Source organism: Macaca nemestrina, chromosome 1, assembly GCF_043159975.1.
Source record: "Macaca nemestrina isolate mMacNem1 chromosome 1, mMacNem.hap1, whole genome shotgun sequence".
Taxonomy (NCBI): Eukaryota; Metazoa; Chordata; class Mammalia; order Primates; family Cercopithecidae; genus Macaca; species Macaca nemestrina.
This window is the reverse complement of record NC_092125.1, coordinates 141993384-142016629: the sequence shown is the minus strand read 5'-3', so window position 1 is coordinate 142016629 and position 23246 is coordinate 141993384. Positions and strand designations below refer to the sequence as shown.

The window sequence follows — 23246 nt, the reverse complement described above, 5'->3', positions numbered from 1 at the left end:
ATGGCAGGGCTCTCTGTTTCTCTGCACCAGATAAGGCAAGCAGTGATGTCCTGTGATCTTACCCCTGAGCTTGTCCTCAGTAGAAAGAGAAGTGCCACAGCCTCATGTGAGATGGCACCTCTACCACCTCAACTAATAGGGGCAGAGTTACATGGTAGTTATGACTAACCCAGGGTTAGTAAAAGAATTAAATGAGATGAAGTATTCCTTTGGTTGGAATTACATTCATGATCAGACCATATCAGTCTACACACAGTTTACTCTTGTGTGTAAAAGGGGAATCCAGAGTTGGGAAGTCCAGGGCTTTGTATGGTGGCTCCGTATCATACCCTGTCAGTTCACTGAAAAATACCAGTTAAACAAAACAGAGCTAGTGCTAAAGAGGGAAGACCTAGGAATTAAAGCTAGGAAGAATTTAAAAATAGCCTTAAATTAAAAGAGCAGAGTCAAGCACGCTGACTCACGCCTGTAATCCTAGCACTTTGGGAGGCTGAGGCAGGCGGATCACTTTTGAGGTCAGGAGTTCGGGACCAGACTGGCCAACATGGTGAAACCCCATCTCTATTAAAAATACAAAAATTAGCCAGGTGTGATGGTGAGCTCCTGTAATCGCAGCTACTCTGGAAGCTGAGGCAGGAGAATCACTTGAGCCTGGGAGGCAGAGGTTGCAGTGAGCCGAGATCATGCCATTGCACTCGAGCCTGGGCCACAGTGCAACACTCTGTCTCTAAATAAACAAATAAATAAATAAACAAATAAATAAATAAAATAAAAAGGGCGGAAACCAGAAATTTGAAAGATAAAATCCTAAACTAAGAGGATTAACATCTACTTGGAGAAGAACAGATTTGAAGTTCAGCAAAGTAACAGGGATGATAAAGCCATGAAAAAGGTAACTATTAGCCATCAACACCTACCAAAAGACTATAAATTTTGGATTAAGACCCCTCCATCCCACACATACACACATTCTCTCTTCTTGGCTATGCTTAAACAAGATGCACAAAGGCGTGAAATGATAATGGGAATCTAAATTATGACATGTATAAAAAAATTATAAAGTATAATAAACTTTAAAATCTGATAGCTTCAATCAAAAGAATATACTACCCAATTTAAGGCAAAGTTGTTGTTTTTTTTTTTGAGACGGAGTCTCGCTCTGTCGCCCAGGCTGGAGTGCAGTGGCCAGATCTCAGCTCACTGCAAGCTCCGCCTCCTGGGTCTACGCCATTCTCCTGCCTCAGCCTCCAGAGTAGCTGGGACTACAGGCGCCCGCCACCTCGCCCGGCTAGTTTTTTGTATTTTTTTGGTAGAGACGGGGTTTCACCGTGTTAGCCAGGCTGGTCTCGATCTCCTGACCTCGTGATCCGCCCGTCTCGGCCTCCCAAAGTGCTGGGATTACAGGCTTGAGCCACTGCGCCCGGCCAAGGCAAAGTTAATGGAAGCACTGAAAGTTCAAATAAAGTGTTCCCATGAAAATGAGTGTGGAAAAATACTTGCTTTAATTTGACTCAATAATTTATGCAACACAGTATACTGGGGGGAAAAATGAGAAAATCAAGAGTTCTAGATAGCAACATAACCTTGGTGAAGTCATAACTTATATGGGCATCATTTATGTCATTTGTAAAATGAGAGGATTGGGCTCTATGATCTCTTAAGTTTATTTACTATGATCTCTAAGGATATATGAATTTATACAAATAAATATTTGAATATAGAAGTACAGCTAAGAAAATAAACATTAACTTCAGTGGTACACGCTACAAATCTGCCTGATGAATTGTAAACAACAATGAGAAGACTATTTTATGGACTTAAAGGTATTTGGAAGATAAAATTTAATGAGATGTCAGGAAGAATCCCAAAGAAGGAATGGCCTCCTCTAGCTATGGAGGAAAAATAAATTCTTTGGCTAATTGGTTTTATTGAGCCACATTAAAAAAGATCATTTCACCTTAAATTACATAACACTAAGACCTACATCCTCAGAAAGCCAAGCACTTAGCGTAACAGAGAACAGTATCATTGCATTTGTGATTGCAAACTGCTAAAAGTCACAAGTTACAGTGTAACCTTAATTTACTCTTTCAATTACTAATCTCTGTACAAACTCCCCATTTTTGGCAGAATAGTCATCCACTGTCACATATACTCTCCTTTACTAATGATTTTGCTTTTACTCTTTGTCTCTCCCAGAATGCCACTACCATTCAGTAGACATTTATTACACAGGTTTTCATACTGTCCACAATTTACAAATAATACAAATGTATTACTCTCATTCAAGCTAACTTGAAAGCTCCTGACAATGAGAAGCATAAGAAGCATGTCTGCTTTCAACCGTCCACCTTGCCTCAACAGAGTACACTCTGAACAAATGTTTGTTAAGAAAAAGCATTCATAAATCATCAATTTTAAAGTCTGAGAGTTCTAAGAAATTAATTTCACATCCACATTCTAACTCATTTTTATGTAATTTTTTCTGTATTAAGAAAAACAAATTTAAAATATGTTTTAAAACCAAAAAAAAGAAAACTTTCATAAGTATGAATCATCTTTACCAATTTACTTTCATTTCTCTTGTTTTAATTCTTCCTTCCATTGGAAATCTGTAAATAAAACCACATGGCAAAACATGTATTATTATTTATTTTAATTAAATAAAACCTCTTAAAATTATTTAAAACATATGCAATTTCTGTACCTGATAGTTATCCGATGGGGATCTTTGTTCAAAGTATTCAGTGTTTTCTTTTCATTTATCCTTAACTGTATATCTAGAAATTCCTTGCAGCCGGCTATCAGTGTAACCTATAACATTTCAGCAGTTGTCCATTTAATGAAGTCTATTTTTTGTTTATATCCTCTCATCCTTTCTCCACATTTATTTATTTTTCATACTGCCTTAAACCATCACAGTTTTATCAATTAACATAACAGAGTTAAAAACCTGCTTTATACATTTTGCTTCTTTAAGGATTCATTCATTCACTAACAAATGCTTACTAACTCCTATTATATACCAGACACTGCATTAGACACCAGGACTATACCAGTAAGACTTTAAAGATTAACAAGATAGAATTTAAAATATCTAGCCCAGTGCCTATCACATAGTAATAAATAAGTCCTCAATAAACATTGATTTTGTTACTACTGAGAGACAGAACTAGCTGGAATTTCCTAGGCTAAGAACCCCTAAGCCTAGCTGGAAAGGTGACCGCATCCACCTTTAAACATGGGGCTTGCAACTCAGCCCACACCCGACCAATCAGAGAGCTCACTAAAATGCTCATTAGGCAAAACAGGAGGTAAAGAAATAGCCAATCATCTATTGCCTGAGAGCACAGTGGGAGGGACGAGGATCAGGAAAGAAATCCAAGCATTCCAGCTAGCTATGGCAACCCACTTTGGGTCCCCTCCCCTTATATGGGAGCCCTGTCTTCATTCTATTTTACTCTATTAAATCTTGCAACTGCACTCTTCTGGTCCATGTTTTGTTACTTCTGGAGCTCTAGCTGAGCTTTGCTCCCCATCCACCACTGCTGTTTGCTGCTGTGGCAGACCCACAGCTGACTTCCATCCCTCCAGATCCAGCAGGGTGTCGACTGTGCTCTTGATCCAGCAAGGCGCCCACTGCCACTCCCAACTGGGCTAAAGGCTTGCCGTTGTTCCTGCATGGCTAAGTGCCTGGGTTCGTCCTAATCGAGCTGAACACTAGTCACTGGGTTGAATGGTTCTCTTCCGGGAACACGGCTTCTAATAGACCTATAACACTCATTGCATGGCCCAAGATTCCGTTCCTTGGAATCTGTGAGGCCAAGAACCCCAGGTCAGAGAACATGAGGCTTGCCACCATCCTGGAAGTTGCCTGCCACCATTTTGGAAGCAGCCCACTACCATCTTGGGAGCTCTGGGAGCAAGGACCCCCGCCAGTAACACTACTACTACTACTATTCTGTTCTATAGTTTGCAAATCATTATCTCAACTGAGGATAATTTAGTCATAGAAAGAATGTTTTAGATACTAGGAAATTTGGATTCTAGAGCCTACTTCTGCCGGATGACAAACAAAGCAGTCTCTGTGCTTTGGTTTCCCACATATCTAAAATGGAACTAACACTTGTTTTAATTTTCTTACACACTTGCTAAACTCCAGATCAGATGAGTTAATGTTAATAGTGGGTGTTTTCGACTCTTTGATTTCTCCTTAGTTAAGAATAACGTTTACACAAAAATACAAACCTTCTATCTTTCATCAATTGTTGTTTATGTGACTCCTCAATCATAACTGGAAATCTACTGTGTAATTTTTATTATAATAATCTTACCACAGTAATCAAATTAGATATTTTAATAAAAATGAATGGCTTAAATTTGAGAGTAAATATTTTCTTTTATAAATATTGTTTCACATTCATGTCCTAAGTAAAGGGAGAAAGGACCAATGCAATTAGTATGTACCAATGACATGCCTATGGTTCTGTTCACTGCTGCAGAGGCAAAGTTACCCCATTGTGGACATTTTAGCATAACCTGTTATTATTCTCATTTTCTCTACAGTCAGTTCTTTTATCTGGGTCATCACCAATACTATTCTATTTCCATTGTTCTCAATATTCTGACCCAAAAGATTTAGGGAAGGGTTGCAAGTACGTGGCACACATGCTGCATGCAACTCACTGTCCTTCGCTCATGGCAGACTTTCCTAATATATCACACCACATCATCTTGGAATCTTTCTTACATATTATTACATTCTGTAGCCACTATCAAAGTAATTAGCATTATCACCTAAGTTGTAAAGCAGTTGCCATACCTACTTTAGTTTTGTATATAAATTTTCTTAGCCTAAGAGTTAAAATAGAAAATATAATATATTCTAAGAATTATTCCATATCTCATGATCAGAATTATACCAGAGGAAACATAAGCATTCTTAGAAATGCTTTCTTTTCTGCTCATTCATTCCCAAATTATATGAGATACACAAATTAGTTGTTTCTCAAATATTATTTTATACTCTATCATTATATATTTATTTTCTAGTGAAAATTAATTTACCAGATCTGATAAGGTTTCTTTTCCACTGATTGTATAAAATTTCTTCACCGTCTCAAATGTAATATAATACCAAGCCATCAATCTTCCTGCTTCTGTAAGAAAAGATGGAAAAATGAACATTCCCCTCATCAGCTGAAACAACTTCTTTTTTTGTTTAACAAACATTTCCTGAAGGGAGGAGAAGCAAGATGGCAGAACAGAAGCCTAGACCATTGGTCCCTGCTATGGGAACACCACATTTTAACAACAATATGCACACACAAAAGCACTGTCACAAGAATCAAAAATCAGGTATCAGCTTGGTCATGGTTGGGTAGGGCAACAAGGAGGCTCTTGGGGTCTCCAAGTCCAGGCCTAGGCTCTTAGCATTTCTGGACCTGCCCTGGGCCAGAGGGGCGCCTACTGCCTTGAAGGATGAGCCCCAGGCCTGGCAGCATTCACTATAAGCTGACAGAAGAGCCCTTGGGCTTTAAGTGAACATCAGTGATGACTTGGCACAACTCCCTGAGCACCAGCAAAGGTGGTGACCACAGGCAGAGACTTCTGCCTGTGGAAAGGGGAGGAAAGAGTGAGAAGGAATGTGTGTTTTGGTTTGAGTGCTAGCTTAGCCACAATAGAATAGAACACTATGTAAATTGCTAAGGTTTTTGACTCCACAATCCCTGGCTCCCAGACAGTATCTCTGGACACACCTAGGACCTGGGGGAACTCAATATCCCAAAGGGAAAGGCCTTGGGCTAGGCCCAGTGCTGTGCTGGCTTCAGGTCTGACCCAGCACAGTCCCAGTGGTGGTACCCACAGAGTGCTTACATCAGCATAGCCCCAACTGCAAGTGGCTCAGCACAGAGACAGAATCAGTATTTTTGGGAGAAAGTAAGGGAAAAAAACAAGAGTCTTTGCTAGCCCAGAGAATTCTTCTCGGTCTTATCCATGACCACCGAGGTGGTAGTCTACGAATCTGCATAAACCACAGCATAATTGGGTTTATGGACAAAGTTCCTGTGAATACCTGGAAAGTCTTCTCAAGAAGGAGAGGCAAAAACAAGCCCAGACTGTGAAGACTAGAATAAATACCTAGCTTCTGAATGCTCAGACACCAACGAACACCTCCAGGAAAACATGACCTCACCAAAATGAACTAAATAAGGCAGGAGGAATCAATCCTAGAAAAAGAGAGATATATGACCTTTCAGACAGAGAATTCAAAATAGCTGTTTTGAAGAAACTCAAAGAGATTCAAGAAAACACAGAAGAAGGATTCAGAATTCTATCAGATAAATTTAACAAAAAGATTGAAATAATCAAAAAGAATTAAACAGAAATCCTAGAGTTGAAAAATGCAATGACATGCTGAAGAATGCGTCAGAGTATCTTAAAAGCAACATTGATCAAGAAGAAAGAATAAGTGAGCTTGAAGACAGGCTATTTGGAAATACATAGTCAGAGGAGACAAAAGAAAAAATAATTTTAAAAAAATGAAGCACACCTACAAGATATAGAAAATAGCCTCAAAAGGGCAAATCTAAGAGTTATTGGCCTTAAAGAAGAGGTATAGAAAGAGATGGGGGTAGAAAGTTTATTCAAAGGCATAGTATCAGAGAACATCCCAAACACAGAGAAAGATATCAACATTCAAATAAAAGAATGTTATAGAATATCAAGCAGATTTAACCCAAAGAAGGCTACCTCATGGTATTTAATAATCAAACTCCCAAAGGTCAAGGATAAAGAAAGGATCCTAAGAGCAGGAAGAAATAAATAACACACAATGGAGCTCCAATGTGTCTGGCAGCAGACTTTTCAGTGGAAACCTTACAGGCCATGAGAGAGTGGCATGACATATTTAAAGTGCTAAAGAAAAAAAAAAAACCCTTTTACTCTAGAATAGTATGTCTGGTGAAAATATCCTTTAATGGTGAAGGTGAAATAAAGACCTTCCGAGACAAACAAAAGCTGAGGGATTTCATCAACACCAGAACTGTCCTCTAAGAAATGTTAAAGGAAGTTCTTCAATCTGAAAGAAAAGGATGTTAATGAGCAAGAAAAAAATCATTTGAAAGTACAAAACTCACTGGTTATAGTAAGCACACAGAAAAACAGAATATTATAACACTGTAATTGTGGTGTGTAAACTTGTCTTGACTTAAATAGACTAAATAATGAAGCAATCAAAAATAATAGCTACAACAGCTTTCCAAGACATAGAATAATAAGATGTAAAGGGAAATAAGAAAAAGGTAAAAAGCATGGGGTAGAAGTTAAAGTGTAGAGTGTTTATTATTTTTCTTTTTACATTTTGTTTGCTTGTTTAGGCAATCAGTGTTAGGTTATCATCAATGTGAAATAATGGTTTATAAGACAGGATTTGCAAACCCCATGGTAATCTCAAATTGAAAAACATAAAATGCACATGTACCCTAGAATTCAAAGTATAATAATAAAAAAAAAGAAAAGAAAAAAAAACATTCTTTAATAAAATAGTGTATTATAAATAAAAAGAAAAAAGAAAAACATAAAACAGACACACGAACAATAAAAAGCAAGAAATTAAAGCATGCCACCAGAGAAAATCACCTTCACTGAACATAAGACAGGAAAGACAGAAAGAAGGAAGAGAAGACCGTAAAACAACCAGAAAACAAGTAACAAAATGTCAGGAGTAAGTTCCTACTTATCAATAACAACATTGAATGTAAATGGACTAAACTCTCCAATAAAAATACACAGACTGAGGCTGGGCAGAATGGGTCACGCCTGTAATCCCAAGAAATTTGCAAGGCCAAGGCAGGAGGATTTCCTGAACTCAGCACTTTGAGACAAGTGTGAGCAACATGGCAAAACCCCATCTCTACCAAAACTACAAAAAAATTAATCAGGAATGTTGGCACATGCCTGTGATCCCAGTTACTTCGGGGGCTGAGGTAGGAGGGTTGCTTGAGCTTGGGAGGTGGAAGTTGTAGTGAGGAGCACCCAGATATATAAAGCAAATATTATTAGAGATAAAGAGAGAGATAGGCCCCAATATGATGATAGCTGGAGACTTCAACACCCCACTTTCAGCACTGAACAGATCATCCACACAGAAAATCGACAAAGAAACATCAAATTTAATCTGCACTATAGACCAAATGGACCTAATAGATATTTACAAAACATTTCATCCAACAGCTACAGAATACACATCTTTCTCATCAGCACATGGGCCATTCAAGGAGAGACCATATGTTAGGTCACAAAACAGATCTTAAAACAGTTTTAAAAATTGAAATAATATCAAGCATCTTCTGGAATAAAACTAGAAATAAATAGCAAAAATAATTCTGGAAACTATACAAATACATAGAAATTAAACAACATGCTCCTAAATGAGCAGTAGGTCAATGAAGAAATTCAGATGAAAATTGAAAAATTTCTTGAAACAAATAATAATGGAAACACAACATACCAAAGCCAATAGGATACAGCAAAAGTAGTATGAAGAGGAAAGTTTCTTGCTACAAATGCCTACATCAGAAAAGAAGAAAAATGTCAAATAAAAAACTTAATGATGCATCTTAAAGAACCAGAAAAGCAAGTTCTAATCAAACACAAAATTAGCAGAAGAAAAGAAATCATAAATATCAGAGCAGAAATAAAATTGAAATGAAGGAAACAATACAAAAGACCAATGAAACAAGAGTATTGGTTTTCAGAAAAGTTTAACAACATTGACAAACCTTCAGCTAGACTAAGAAGAAAAAGAAAAGATCCAAATAAATAAAATCAGAGATGAAAAAGGAGGCATTACAACTGATATCATACAAATTCAAAGGATCATTAGTGGCTACTAGGAGCCACTAAGTTGGAAAAGCCAATAAATTGGAAAATCTAGAAGAAATGAGCAAATTCCTAGACACATACAACCTACGAAGATTGAACCATGAAGAAACCCAAAAGCTGAACAGAAAAATAATAAGTAATGACACTGAAGCCATGATAAAGTCTCCCTATAAAGAGAAGCCTGGGACTCAATGGCTTCACTGCTGAATTCTACCAAACAATTAAAGAAGAACTAACACAAATCCTACTCAAACTGTTTCAAAAAATAGAGGAGGAGGGAATACTTCCAAACTTACTCTACGAGGATGTTATTACCCTGATACCACAACCAGACAAAGACATATCAAAAAAGGGAAACTAGAGGCCAATATCTTTGATGAATATTGATGTAAAAACCCTCAACAAAATACTAGCAAACCAAATTCAACAACACACTGAAAAGATTATTCAACATGATTAAGTGGGGTTTATCCCAGGGATGCAAGGATAGTTCAACATATGCAAATCAACCAATGTGATACATCATATCAAGACAATAAAGAACAAAAAACACTATTGATGCTGAAAAAGCATTTGATAAAATTCAACATCCATTCATGATAAATATCCTCAAAAAACTGGGTATAGAAGGAATAATAAAACCATCTATCATGACCCACAGCTAGTATCATATTGAATGGGGACAAATGGAAAAGCTTTCCTCTAAGATATGGAATATGACGAGGATGCCCACTTTCACCACTGTTATTCACCATAGTATTGGAAGTCCTAGCTGTAGCAATCAGATAGGAGAAATAAATAAAGGACATTCAACTTGGAAAGGAAGAAGTCAAATTATCCTTGTTTGCAGATGAAATAATCTTATATTTGGAAAAACATAAAGAATCCACAAGAAAACTGTCAGAAATAATAAACAAATTCAGTAACGTTGCAGGATACAACATCGACATACAAAAATCAGTAGCATTCCTATATGCCAACAGTGAAAACGCTGAAAAAGAAATAAAAAAGTAATCCCATTTATAATAGCCACAACTAAAATTAAATATCTAGAAATTAATGAAAGAAGTGAAAGATCTTTGTAATTAAAACTATAAAACACTGTTTGATTGCAGTGGCTCACGCCTGTAATCCCAGCACTTTGGAAGACAAAGGCAGGCAGATCACTTGAAGTCAGGAGTTTGAGACTAGCCTGGCCAACATGGCGAAACCCCATCTCTATTAAAAATACAAAAATTAGCTGGACGTGATGGCAGGCGCCTATAATCCCACCTACTCAGGAGGCTGAGGCAGGAGAATTGCTTGAACATGAGAGGCGGAGGTTGCAATGAGCCGAGATCACACCACTGCACTCTAGCCTGGGCGACAGAGGGAGACTCCATCTCAAAAACAAACAAACAAGAAAACACAAAAACTATAAAACACTGATGAAAGAAACTGAAGAGGACACCAAAAAATGAAAAAATATTCCATGTTCATGGATTGGAAAAATCAATATTGTTAAAATTTCCATACTACACAGAGCAATCCAGAGATTCGGTACAATCCCTATCAAAATACCAATGACATTCTTCACAGAAAGAGAAAAAAAAAATCCTGAAATTTATATGGAACTACAAAAGATCCAGAATAGCCAAAGCTAGTCTAAGCAAAAAGAACAAAACTGGAGGAATCACAACACCTGATTTCAAACTATACTACAGAGCTATAGTAACCAAAACAGCATGGTACTGGCATAAAAACAGACACATTGATCAACGAAACAGAATAAAGAACCCAGAAAGACATCCATACACATCCAGTGAACTCATTTTTGACAAAGGTGCCAAGTACATACATTAGGGAAGACAGTCTCTTCAATAAAAGGTGCTGGGAAAACTGGATATCCACATGCAGAAAAATGAAACTAGACCCCCTATCTCTTGACATATATAAAAATCAAATCAAAATGGAGTAAATACTTAAATCTAACAACTCAAACTACAAAACTACTACAAGAAAATATTAGGGAAACTCTCCAGGCCATTGGTCTGGGCAAAAATTTCTTGAGTAATACCCCACAAGCACAGGCAACCAAAAATGGACAAATGGGAACATATCAAGTTAAAAATCTTCTACACAGCAAAGGAAACAATCAACAAAGTGAAGAGAAAACCCACAGAATGGGAGAAAATATTTGCAAACTACCCATCTGACAAAAGATTAATAACCAGAATATATAAGGAGCTCAAACAACTCTATAGGAAAAAATCTAATAATCCAGTTGAAAAATGGGCAAAAGATTTGAATCAACATTTCTCAAAAGAAGACATACAAACAATAAACAGGCATATGAAAAGGTGCTCAACATCACTGATCATCAGAGAAATGCAAATCAAAAGTACAATGAGATATCATCTCACCCCAGTTACAATGGCTTTTATCCAAATAACAGGCAATAATAAATGCTGGTGAAGACGTGAAGAAAAGGGAACCCTTATACACTATTGGTGGGAATGTAAATTAGTACAACCACAATGGATAAAATATATTGGAGGTTCCTCAAAAAACTAAAAAAAGAGCTACTATATGATCCAGCAATCCCACTGCTGAGTATACGCCCAAAAGAAAGGAAATCATTATATCAAAGAGTTATCTACACTCTCAGTGTTTATTGCAGCACTGTTCACAATAGCCAAGATTTGGAAGCAACTTAGTGTCCATCAACAGATGAATGGATAAAGAAAATGTGGTACATACACACAATGGAGTATTAGCCACAGAAAGAATGAGATCCTATCATTTGCAACAACATGGATGGAAGCCCAGGTCATTATGCTAAGTGAAATAAGCCAGGCACAGAAAGACCAACATGGCATGTTCTTACTTATTTGTGGAATCTGAAAATCAAAATAATTGAACTCATGGACATAGAGAGTAGAAAGATGGTTACCAGAGGCTGGGAAGGGTAGTGGGAGGGTGGAGAGGAGGTTGGTGGGGATGGTTAATGGGTACAAAGAAGGAAAAAAAAAAAAACCCAAAAAACAGAAACAATGAATAAGACCTAGTATTTGATAGCATAATAGGGTGACTATAGTCAATAATAATTTGACTGTACATTTTAATATAACTTAAAGAGTATAATTTGATTGCCTGTAACACAAAGGATAAATGCTTGAGGGGATGGATTTTCCATGATATGATTATACACATTGCATACCTGTAACAAAATATCTCATGAACTCTATAAATATACACTTACTATTTACCCACAAAAATTTAAAAATAATTTAAAATATTTTCTTAACATGCACTTTGTGCCTGTAATGCCACCAGGCACAAAAGACACACCAAAAAATGTAGAAGACACAATCTCCAGAACTTACAGGTTGGTTGGAAGATAACCACATGCCAAGTACCTAGAGGACAAAAAATCGGCTAATGTTAGTATTTACATATAAACCTGAGTATGGAGGAAATCAAATCTAAGAGGAATGGTCAGTGTAGAATGGCCTACTACAAATAATGGGTCTTCAGAAGGGTTTTTAAAGTGACTAATATGCTTTGGTAGAGAGGAAATAATGCCATTATGACCTTGGGGAAAATACTGTTTATCCAAAGAGTAAAGTTAGAAAGACTATCTTTAGAATACTATAATGATGGCTGGAAAAACATATAGCTTGATAGTGATTATGAGTCCTGATCAAACAGAGTTGATTAGAATCCCTGCTCCTCCTCTTATAAGGTAGGCAAGTGATCATGTACAAGTTACGTGACCAGTTTCTTAATGTAATGGGGGAATAATAAAACTACCCACCACAGAAGTTTGTTGTGGAGAAGATTAGGTGCAATTAAAAATAGGTATATAGTACTTAGCATGGTGCCTAATATTTTATAAGTGTTACCTAATTTTATTATTAAAACATGACTAATGATAGACTAGAGAGGCCCTGAAAGAGCCCTCAAATGATATTAAAAGAGGTTATGTTTTGGATTTGATTTGTAAAATAACAGGTGATCACTTAAAATTCTTGAGCAATATTTTAATTAAATTGGATTCTGAAAATAAGTTATTTCAGAAAAAGAACAGCAGATTGGTTGTGGGTAGGAGTATGGGAGAAGTGGGGGTAAGTAACTGATGAAATGGAATTCACTTAAGAGGTTACTGGATTCGGCCGGGCGCGTTGGCTCACACCTGTAATCTGAGCACTTTGGGAGGCCTAGGCGGGTGGATCATGAGGTCAGGAGTTCGAGATTAGCCTGGTCAAGACGATGAAACCCTGTCTCTACTAAAAATACAAAAATTAGCTGGGTGCAGTGGCAGGCACCTGTAATCTCAGCTACTCGGGAGGCTGAGGCAGGAGAATCGCTTGAACCCAGAAAGTGAGGTTGCAGTGAGCCAAGATTGTGCCACTGCACTCTAGCCTGGGTTGACAGAGCAAGACTCCCTATCTCAAAAACAAAACAAAACAAACAAACAAACAAAAAAAGAAACAGGTTACTGGATTCAATTACAAGTTGTCTAAAAACATTCCAAAGAATTTCAAGCCTTATGAACACACAGAAAACAGCTGGGAAGAAGAAAGTAGCATACTGCTTCTCGAGGAAAGGGCTAACATTTATGTATGTGCTAAATGTTTTGCTAAGAAGAAAAGATTTTTGGCATTCCAACAGAGTTACAAGCATCAAGGACATGGTACAATAGATAAAACTAACAATAAGGAATAGAGAAGTAGCCAGGCTCTCAATTAGCAGACTGGTGAATATGTTCAGCTAACATGAGAATAATGGATTAGTTCATAAAAGGGAGCTTCTGAGAGAAGTGTGTGAGATATCAAGATTATGATTACCAAGGGAACTAGTTAACCATTGCAGTATATTTAAAGATGGTCCTCTTACCCTAGATATTTATAAGTTAATATAAGGTCTCTTCCGGCTAGAGAAAATGAAAGGTTTTAAGAAAAGACTTAATACTTGTTGGCTTATTAGTAGAGATGAAGCTTTCCTAGGTAAGACAGAAAAACATAACCTAGAAAGGAAAACATAAGGAAAATGAGTCAAAGCAGAGGGAATGAAAAGAAATTTTTAAAGATTTGCAAGTAAAGGGAGGAAATAAAGAAACAACTTGCTATCAATATAGCTACTGAATGATTAATATTCTCATAGGAAATTCAGGATAATTCAAAGTAAAGGTCACAAAATAGAGTGGTGGGGAGCATGGGGGTCATGAGAATGTACCCTTCAGACCTCCTACTGCAAGAAGTGTCAGTGACTGATGGCCCCAGCTGCTGTGCTCTGAATCATCATCATGTTTACACCGAGATCTACTTTCATGAGATGCCCCCAACGAATGACTGAGCATGGCAGGGATGCTAAGGTAGATCTATGAGAGTTCCTATCAACTTTGCCAAATGTTCTTTGGATTGCATTGCAGGCTAAGACCCCTCTCTCCCTCCCTCTCTCCCTTTCTCCTTCCCTCCTTGCAATTAAGATCCTCCAAGGGCTTTCTCTCTCCCATCCTCCTTGGAGGCTAAAATCCCTCCTGCCTTCCCCTCCTCCCTCCCTTCTTGCAAGCTAAGATCCCTGCCTCCCTCCCTCCTTGCAGGCTAAGATCTATCTCCCTCTCCCTCCCTCCTTTCCTTCTCTCTTCCTTCCAGAGTTACTGGATTCAATTATAAGTTGTCTAAAAACATCCCTTCCTCCATCCCATCCTTCCTTCCTCCCATACTTTCTCCCTCTCTGCCCCACCATGTTCCCTCCCTCCCCTCACATTCTTTCCTAACCTCCTTCCCTTTCTCTCCTTACCTCCATCCCTTCCTTTCCTACTTCCCTCTATCCCTTCCTTTCTTCTTTCCCTCTATCCCTATCCTTCAAAGAGGTAAGATCTGCATCCCAGTTTAATGACTCTTGCAGACTCTTGCAGTTACCACCTATCTTTAGAAGGTTAATCTTTCTTAAATTCAGAGTAGAAATTCAACAACAGAAGGCGGGAAGGTTGCAGATTAAAAGGAATGCTTCTACACTGTTGGTGGGAGTGTAGACAGTGTGGAAGACAGTGTGGTGATTCCTGTAAGACCTAGAACCAGAAATACCATTTGATCCAGCAATCCCATTACTGGGTATATACCCAAAGGAATACAAATCATTCTTTTGTAAAGAGACATGCACACGTATGTTCACTGCAGCACTATTCACAATATCAAAGACATGGAATCAACCTAAATCCCCATCAATGAAAGACTGCATAAAGAAAACGTGGTACATATACACAATGGAATACTATGCATCCATGAAAAGGAATGAGATATGTCCTTTGCAGGGAAATGGATGGAGCTGGAAGCCGTTATCCTCAGCCAACTAACACGGGAACAGAAAACAAGCACCGCATGTTCTTACTTATAAATGGGAGCTGAACAATGAGAACACGTGGACACATTGTGGGGAACAACACACACTGGGGCCTGTTGGGGAGAGCGAGGGGAAGGAGAGCACCAGGAAGAACAGGTAATGGATGCTGGTTGATACGTAGGCGATGGTATGATCTGTGCAGCAAAACACAACGCCACATGTTTACCTGTAACAACCTGCACATCTGCACATGTACAAGAACAGCTGAAGATAAAAAAAATTGGCCTTTTGAACCCTTCTCTCAGTACACATTACCTGACAAAACAGGTAAAAACCTCAATTCAAACATACAGATGAAAATACCTAGATACTTGAGTATTATGATTATAACATAAAAAGCAAAAACTATACGAAACAGAATTATAGGAACATACAAACTAAAAACTGATATACAAAAAATAAACTCAAAGAGACAAAATAAAGTATTAGTAGTATGAAGGAATAAGAAGTCATAAAAATGAATTAATTAGAAATACTATATAAGAAAATTACATCTACATTAATAACAGGCTAAGAAATTACAAACCCAGCATGGTGCAGCATCTTCCACAATTTGATGGGGAAGCTCAGAGTCCCGGCTCCAGTGTTGCATCCCCTTTTTTCTGGGAGGCCTCAGGTGACTTGGCTGCAGCCTCTGTTACCCTGTGACCTGCAGATACTAGGAGATCCATAGGGAGAACTCTGGAACACCAGAAAAGCCAAGAAATTACATACACAAATAAGAAATCATGTGAGCACACAGCAAGAAGGTGACTGTGTGTAAAGGAAGAGAACACCCAAGAGAATCTGATCATGTTGGCACACTTAACTCAGGCTTCCATCCTCCAGGAACTGAGAAAAGAGGAGGAGAAACAAGACAGCCGACTAGACACAGCCAGGAAGAGCATCTCCCACCAAGAGACCAGACCATCAGGAAGACCAGCACACTCGAAGCAGATCTGCAGAAGGAAGTCATTGAGGGTGGTTGGAGGGAGGACACAGACCCTGGGTAGAAGCTGGGAACACTGCACTGGGCTGCCAAGTACCAGGACTCATTCCCAGCCCCTGGTGGCTCCTGGGGAAGGGTGAGTTAAAGAGGTGAGGAGCAGCCCACTCTTGTCATGGACCTCTGGAATCTTAGATGCAGAAGACCTCATGACCTCCGCAGACATTTAAGTTGGCAGAGAGAACTGCCTGGAGAAGTGGCAGGGAGAGGACTCCACCCTGTGTGGAGCCCAAAGGGTTTGGCACAGGAATGGCTATAGTGGAGTACAGTCAGCAACGCCAAGCCCCCAAGGCCTGCCATGCTCCTCTAAGTGGCTTTGGCCTCTGTTGACTGTTGGAGCTAGACAGAGCAGGGCAGTCTTGTCCATGTGATGGGGCCAGTCTTATCTGAGTGCCCCCTGTCTGCCAGCCCCTTTTGCGCTCACTTGCAATGTGGCCTCAGATGCCCAACTGGGGTACTTCCTGGTGGCCACCACCATAGCTCCTTAACCAGCACGTGCCACTTAACCATCAGATGGACCCTGCCGATGCACACCCACCAACAGCCTCTTCACACTGCTTTGCCAGCACACACCTGTCTGCAGCCTCCCCCAACTACTCTGCTGGCATGCACGCAACCATGGCCTCCCCAAATCGCTTTACTAGCATGCACATGGTGCAAGGACCTTGGCACCACAGCCCCACCCTCACCAGTGCACCACTGGTACATGCAGACCCCACTATGCTGCTGTCTTGCCACTGCTGATACACTGCAAACATGGACTCTGCTGTGCCACCACCACTGGTGCACATGCCCAGACCTCACTGTGCTACTACCCAGCCACTATTGGCATTACACATGAGCGTGGACCCTTCTGCCACTGCCGCATTGAAGTGTGGTTGCCAGTGAACCAGGCACACCTCTAACCCTCCAGTACAGGAGGAACTTAACCTCAAGGGGCCAGCAAACAAAAGCCACGAACATGCAGCCCAGGAGCACTAAGCTGAGCCCGAACCCTCTCAAATCATCCAGAAACAAAGCCAGTCAACTAAACCTGACTTATGCCACAGTAAATCTCAATGGCATCAAGGAATATAAAGGAAAAAGCCCCATCTGAAGGACAGCAACTTCAAATATTAAAGGAACATCAGCCCAGACAGACGAAAAACAATTTGTCTGGGCTGATGTTCTTGCCAGAAAGCAAGAACTCTGGCAACTCAAAATGCCAGAGTGTTTTCTTACTTTCAGACAACCACATAGCTCCCTAGCAATGGTTCTTAACCAGCCTGAAATGGCTGAAATGACAGACCTAGAATTCAGAATCTGGATGGCAATGAAGATCATCAAGGTTCAGCAGAAAGTTGAAGCCCAACCCAAGAAATCTAAGGAACCCAGTAAAATGATCAACAGGCGAAAGACAAAATAGCCATTTTAAGAAAGAACCAAACTGATCTGATAGAGCTGAAAAACTCACTGCAAGAATTTCATAATAGAACTGGAAGTATTAACAGCAGAATAAACCAAGCTGAGGAAATAATCTCAGAGCTCAAAAACCAGGTCTTCAAACCTACTCAGTCAGAGAAAAATACAGAAAAAAGAATAAAAAAGAATGAACAAAATCCCCAAGAAATACGGGATTATGTAGAGACCAAAATTTAAAACTCATTGGTAGCCCTGAAAGAGAGGGAGAGAGCGAGCAAGAAACTTGGAAAATATAATGGAAAACACGGTTCAAAACATTTCCCTGACCTTGCTAGAGGGGTCAACATTCAAATTCAGAAAATTCAGAGACCCCCAGTGAGATACTACATAGAACAGCCATCCTCTTAGACACGTAGTCATGACATTCTCCAAGGTCAATAGGAAAGAAAAAATATTAAGGGCAGCTAGACAGAAGGGGCAGGTTACCTACAAAGGGAAACATACAAAGCTAACAGCAGATCTTTCAGCAAAAATCCTACATGCCAGAAGAGTTTGGGGGCCTATATTAAGCATTTTCTTTGACAGGGTCTTACTCTGTCACCCAGGATGGATGGCAGTGGTGCAGTCTTGGCTTACTGCAACCTCCTTCTCCCAGGTTCAAGTGATCCTGCCACCTCAGCATCCTAAGTAGCTGGGACTATAGGCACATGTCATCATGCTCAGCTAATTTTTAGAAAAATTTTTTGGGGAGACAAGGTGTCACAATATTGCTCAGACTGGTCTCAAACTCCTGGGCTCAAGTAATCCTCCTGCCTCAGCCTCCCAAAGTGCCAGGATTACAGGCATGAGTCACTGTGCTCAGCTTTGGCATTCTTAAAGAAAAGAAACTCCTACCAAAAATTTCATATCCAGCCAAACTAAGCTTCATCAATGAAGGAGAAACAAAATCCTTTTCAGATAAGCAAAGGGAGTTGTTTGCACCAGACCTGCCTTATGAGAGGTCCTTAACACAGTACTAAACATAGAAATGAAAGACCATTACTGGCCACCACAAAGACACACTTTAGTATCTAGACCATTAACACTATAAAGCAACTACATAACATAACATAACAAGTCTACATAACAACATAATGACAAATCTACACATATCAATATTAACCTTGAATGTAAACAGGCTATAATACCCCACTTAAAAGGCACAGAGTGACAAGTTGGACAAAGAAGCAAAACCCAACTGTATGCTGTCTTCAAGAGACCCATCTCATATGCAATGACTCCCATAGGCTTAAAGTAAAGAGATGGAGAAAAATCTACCAAGCAAATGGAAAACAAAAAAAGCAGGGGTTGCTATTCTAATTTCAGACAAGACAGACTTTACACCATAACTATCAAACAGGACAAAGAAGGACACTGATAATGACGAAAAGTTCAATACAACAGGAAGATTTAACTATCCTAAATATACATGCATCTAATACTAGAGCACACAGATTCATAAAACAAATTGTTATAGACCTACAAAGAGACTTAGATACCTACACAATGTTGGGAGGCTTCAACACCCCACTGACAGTACTAGACAGATCATCAAGGCAGAAAACAAATAAAAAGATTCAGAACCTAAACTTGACACTTGACCAAACGGACCTAACAGACATCTACAGAACACTTTATCCAACAACAACAAAATATACATTCTTGTCATCTGCACATGAAACATACTTTAAAATCAACCACACACTCAGCTACAAAGCAATTCTCAACAAATTCAAAAAAACCAAAATTGTACCAGGCACACTCTTAGACCACAATGCAGTAAAAACAGAAATCAATACTAAGATCTTTCAAAGTCATACAATTATATGGAAATTAAACAACATGCTTCTGAAAGACTTTTCTGTAAATAATGAACTTAAGGCAGAAATCAAGATATTCTTTGTAACTGATGAAAACAAAGGTAGAACATAGCAGAATCTCTGATACACAGGTAAAACAACATTAAGAGAAAAGTTTATGGCCCTAAATACATCAAAAAAGCTAGAAGTATCACATTAAAAACCTAACTAATATCACACCTAAAGGAACTAGAAAAGCAAGAGCAAATCAACCCCAAAGCTGGCAGAGGAATAGAAATAACCAAAATCAGAGCTGAACTGAACAAAATTGAGACACATAAAACCACACAAATGATCAACAAAACCAGATATTGGTTCTTTGAAAGAATAAGTAAGATTGATAGACTGCTAGCTAGAATAACAAACAAAAAAAACAGAAATTAGACAAACACAATCAGAAATAACAAAGAAGACAAGACCACCAATCTCACAGAAATACAAAAACAAAAACAAAAAACGAAAAAACAAACTATCATGAACACCTTTATACACACAAAGTAGAAAACCTAGAAGAAATGGGCAGATAAGATTCCTGGAAACACAACCTCCCAAGACTGATCCAGGAAGAAACTGAAACCCTGAACAGACCAATAACAAGTTTCAAAACTGAATCAGAAATAAAAAGACTATCAACAAGAAAAAGCCCTGGACCAGACAGATTCACAGCCAAATTCTACCACATATATAAAGAAGAGCTAGCACCAATCCTACTGAAACTATTCCAAACATTTGAGGAGGAGGGACTCCTCCCTAACTCATTCTATGAGGCCAGTATCATTAAGATACCAAAACTTGGCAGAGGAAAATGAAAAAAAAAAAAAAAAAAAAAAAAAAAAAAAAAAAAAAAAAAAACTTCAGGTGAATATTCCTGATGAACATAGATGCAAAAATCCTCAACAAAATACTAGCAAATCAAATCCAGAAGCACATCAAAAAGTTAATCCACCACAATGAAGTAGGCTTTATTATCGGGATGAAAGGTTGGTTCAATATACACAAATCAATAAATGTGATTCATCACCTGAACACAACTAAAGACAAATACCACATGATTATCTCAATAGATGTAGAAAAGGCTTTTGATAAAATTCAATATTCATTCATGTTCAAAACCCTCAACAAACTGGGTATTGAAAGAATATACCACAAAATAGTAAGAGCCATCTATGACCAACCCACAGCCAACATCATACTGAAAAGGCAAAAGCTAGAAGCACTCCCCTTGAGAACCAGAACAAGACAAGGATGCCCACTCTCACCACTTCTATTCAACACAGTATTGGAAATCTTAGCCATAGCAACCAGCCAAGAGAAAGAAATAAAGGGCACCCAAATAGGAAAAGAGGAAGTCAAACTATCTCTCTTTGCAGATGATATGATTTTATACCTAGAAAACACCAGAGTCTCTGCCAAAAGCCTCCTTGATCTGATAGACAACTTCATCAAAGTTTCAGTTTACAAAATCAGTGCACAAAAGTCAGTAACATTTCTATACATAACATGCAAGCTGAGAGCCAAATCAAGAACACGATCTCACAATAGCCACAAAAAGAATCAAATGCTTAGGAATGTGGCTAACCAGAAAGGTGAAAGATCCTACAATAAGAATTGCAAAACACTGCTCAAAGAAATCAGAAACAATACAAACAAATGTAAAAAACATTCCATGCTGATGGATAGGAAGAATCAATATTGTTAAAATGGCCACAATGCCCAAAGCAATTTACAGATTCAATGCTATTTCTATCAACTAACTACCAATGACATTTTTCACAGAATTTGCAAAAATTATTCTAAAACCAATGTGGAACCAAAAAAGAGCCTGAATAGTCAAAGCAATTCTAAGTAAAAAAGACAAAGCCAGAGGCATCACACTACCTCACTTCAAACTATACTATAAGGATAGAGTAATCAAAACAGCATGGTACTATACAAAAACAGATACACAAAACAATGGAGCATGTTAGAGAACCCAGAAATAAAGCCACACACCTACAATCATCTGATCATTGACAAAGTCAACAAAAACCAGCAAAAGGGAAACGATTCCTATTCAATAAACAGTACTGGGACAACGGGTTAGTTATATGCAGAAGATTAAAACTGGACCCCTTCCTTTCATTACATATAAAAATCAACTCAGGATGGACTAAAGACTTAAATGTAAAACCTAAAATGATTTTTTAAAAAGCATAGAAGAAACCCTAGGAAATATCATTTTGGACACAGGTCCTGGCAAAGATTTCATGACAAAGATTTCAAAAGCAAATGTAACAAAACCAAAAATTGTTGAGTGGGATTTAACTAAAGACTTTTGCACAGCAAAAGAAACTATCAACAGAGCAAACAGACAATGCACAGGATGGGAAAAACTATTTGCAAACCACGCATCTGACAAAGGTCGAATACCCAGAATCTACAAGGAACTTAAACAAATTAATAAGCAAATTATAAACAATCCTATTTTTAAAATGGGCAAAGGACAAACATTACTCAAAAGAAGACATATATGTGACCAACAAGCATATGAAAAAATGGTTAACATCACTCATCACTAGTGAAATGCAAAACAAAACTGCAATGATATATCATTTCACACCAGTTAGAATGGCCATTACTATAAAAAGTAAAAAAATAACAGATGTTGGTGAGGCTGTGGAGAAAAGGCAATGCTTACACAGTGCTGGTGTGAATGCAAATTACTACAACCACTGTGGAAAGCAGTTTGAACACTTCTCAAAGAACTTTGAACTATCATTCAACCCAGCAATCCCATTACTGGGTATATACCCAGAGGAATATACATTATTCTAACATAAAGACATGTGTACACTTATGGTAATCACAGCACTATTCACAATAGCCAAAACATGGACTCAACCTAGATGCTCATCAATGGTGGACTGCATAAAGCAAATGTGGTACACATAAACCATGGATTACTATGCAGCCATAAAAAAGAATGAAATCATTAGTTGATGCACTTTCTTCCTATCATCAATGGTCCTTATATTTTGGCATGCTTTTGCAGTGGTTGGTGCTGGTTGTTACTTTCCATGTTTAGTGCTTCCGTCAGGAGCTCTCGAAGGGCAGGCCTGGTGGTGACAAATCTCTTAGCATTTGCTTGTCTGTAAAGGATTTTATTTCTCCTTCACTTATGAAACTTAGTTTGGCCGGATATGAAATTCTGGGTTGAAAATTCTTTTCTTTAAGAATGTTGAATATTGGACCCCACTCTCTTCTGGCTTGTAGAGTTTCTGTTAGTCTGATGGGTTTCCCTTTGTGGGTAACCCGACCTTTCTCTCTGGCTGCCCTTAAGATTTTTTCCTTCATTTCAACTTTGGTGAATCTGACAATTATGTGTCTTGGAGTTGCTCTTCTCGAGGAGTATCTTTGTGGTGTGCTCTGTATTTCCTGAATTTGAATGTTGGCCTGCCTTGCTGGGTTGGGGAAGTTCTCCTGGATAATATTGTGCAGAGTGTAACCAGCTGACATCATAATGACAAGATCAAATTCACACATAACAATATTAACCTTAAATGTAAATGGGTTAAATGCTTCAATTAAAAGACACAGACTGCCAAATTGGATAAAGAGTCAAGACCCATCACTGTGCTGTATTCAGGAGACCCATATCTTATGCAGAGACACACACAGGCTCAAAATAAAGGGATGGAGGAAGATCTACC

The 23246-nt window shown here is 38.5% G+C and overlaps 1 protein-coding gene across 10 annotated transcripts in view; it reads right to left on the bottom strand.

Annotated features, from left to right (window-relative positions):
- Positions 1 to 23246, bottom strand: part of LOC105485489 (helicase for meiosis 1) — a 134733-nt gene that overhangs the window by 45904 nt on the left and 65583 nt on the right. For all 10 annotated transcript variants that reach the window (XM_071080537.1, XM_071080574.1, XM_071080745.1 and 7 more), the window contains 3 exons: positions 5068 to 5159; positions 2708 to 2814; positions 2565 to 2612 (listed from right to left, as the gene is read on the bottom strand). In XM_071080537.1, coding sequence (XP_070936638.1) covers positions 2565 to 2612; positions 2708 to 2814; positions 5068 to 5159 — 247 coding nt within the window. The remainder of the gene's footprint in view (positions 1 to 2564; positions 2613 to 2707; positions 2815 to 5067; positions 5160 to 23246) is intronic.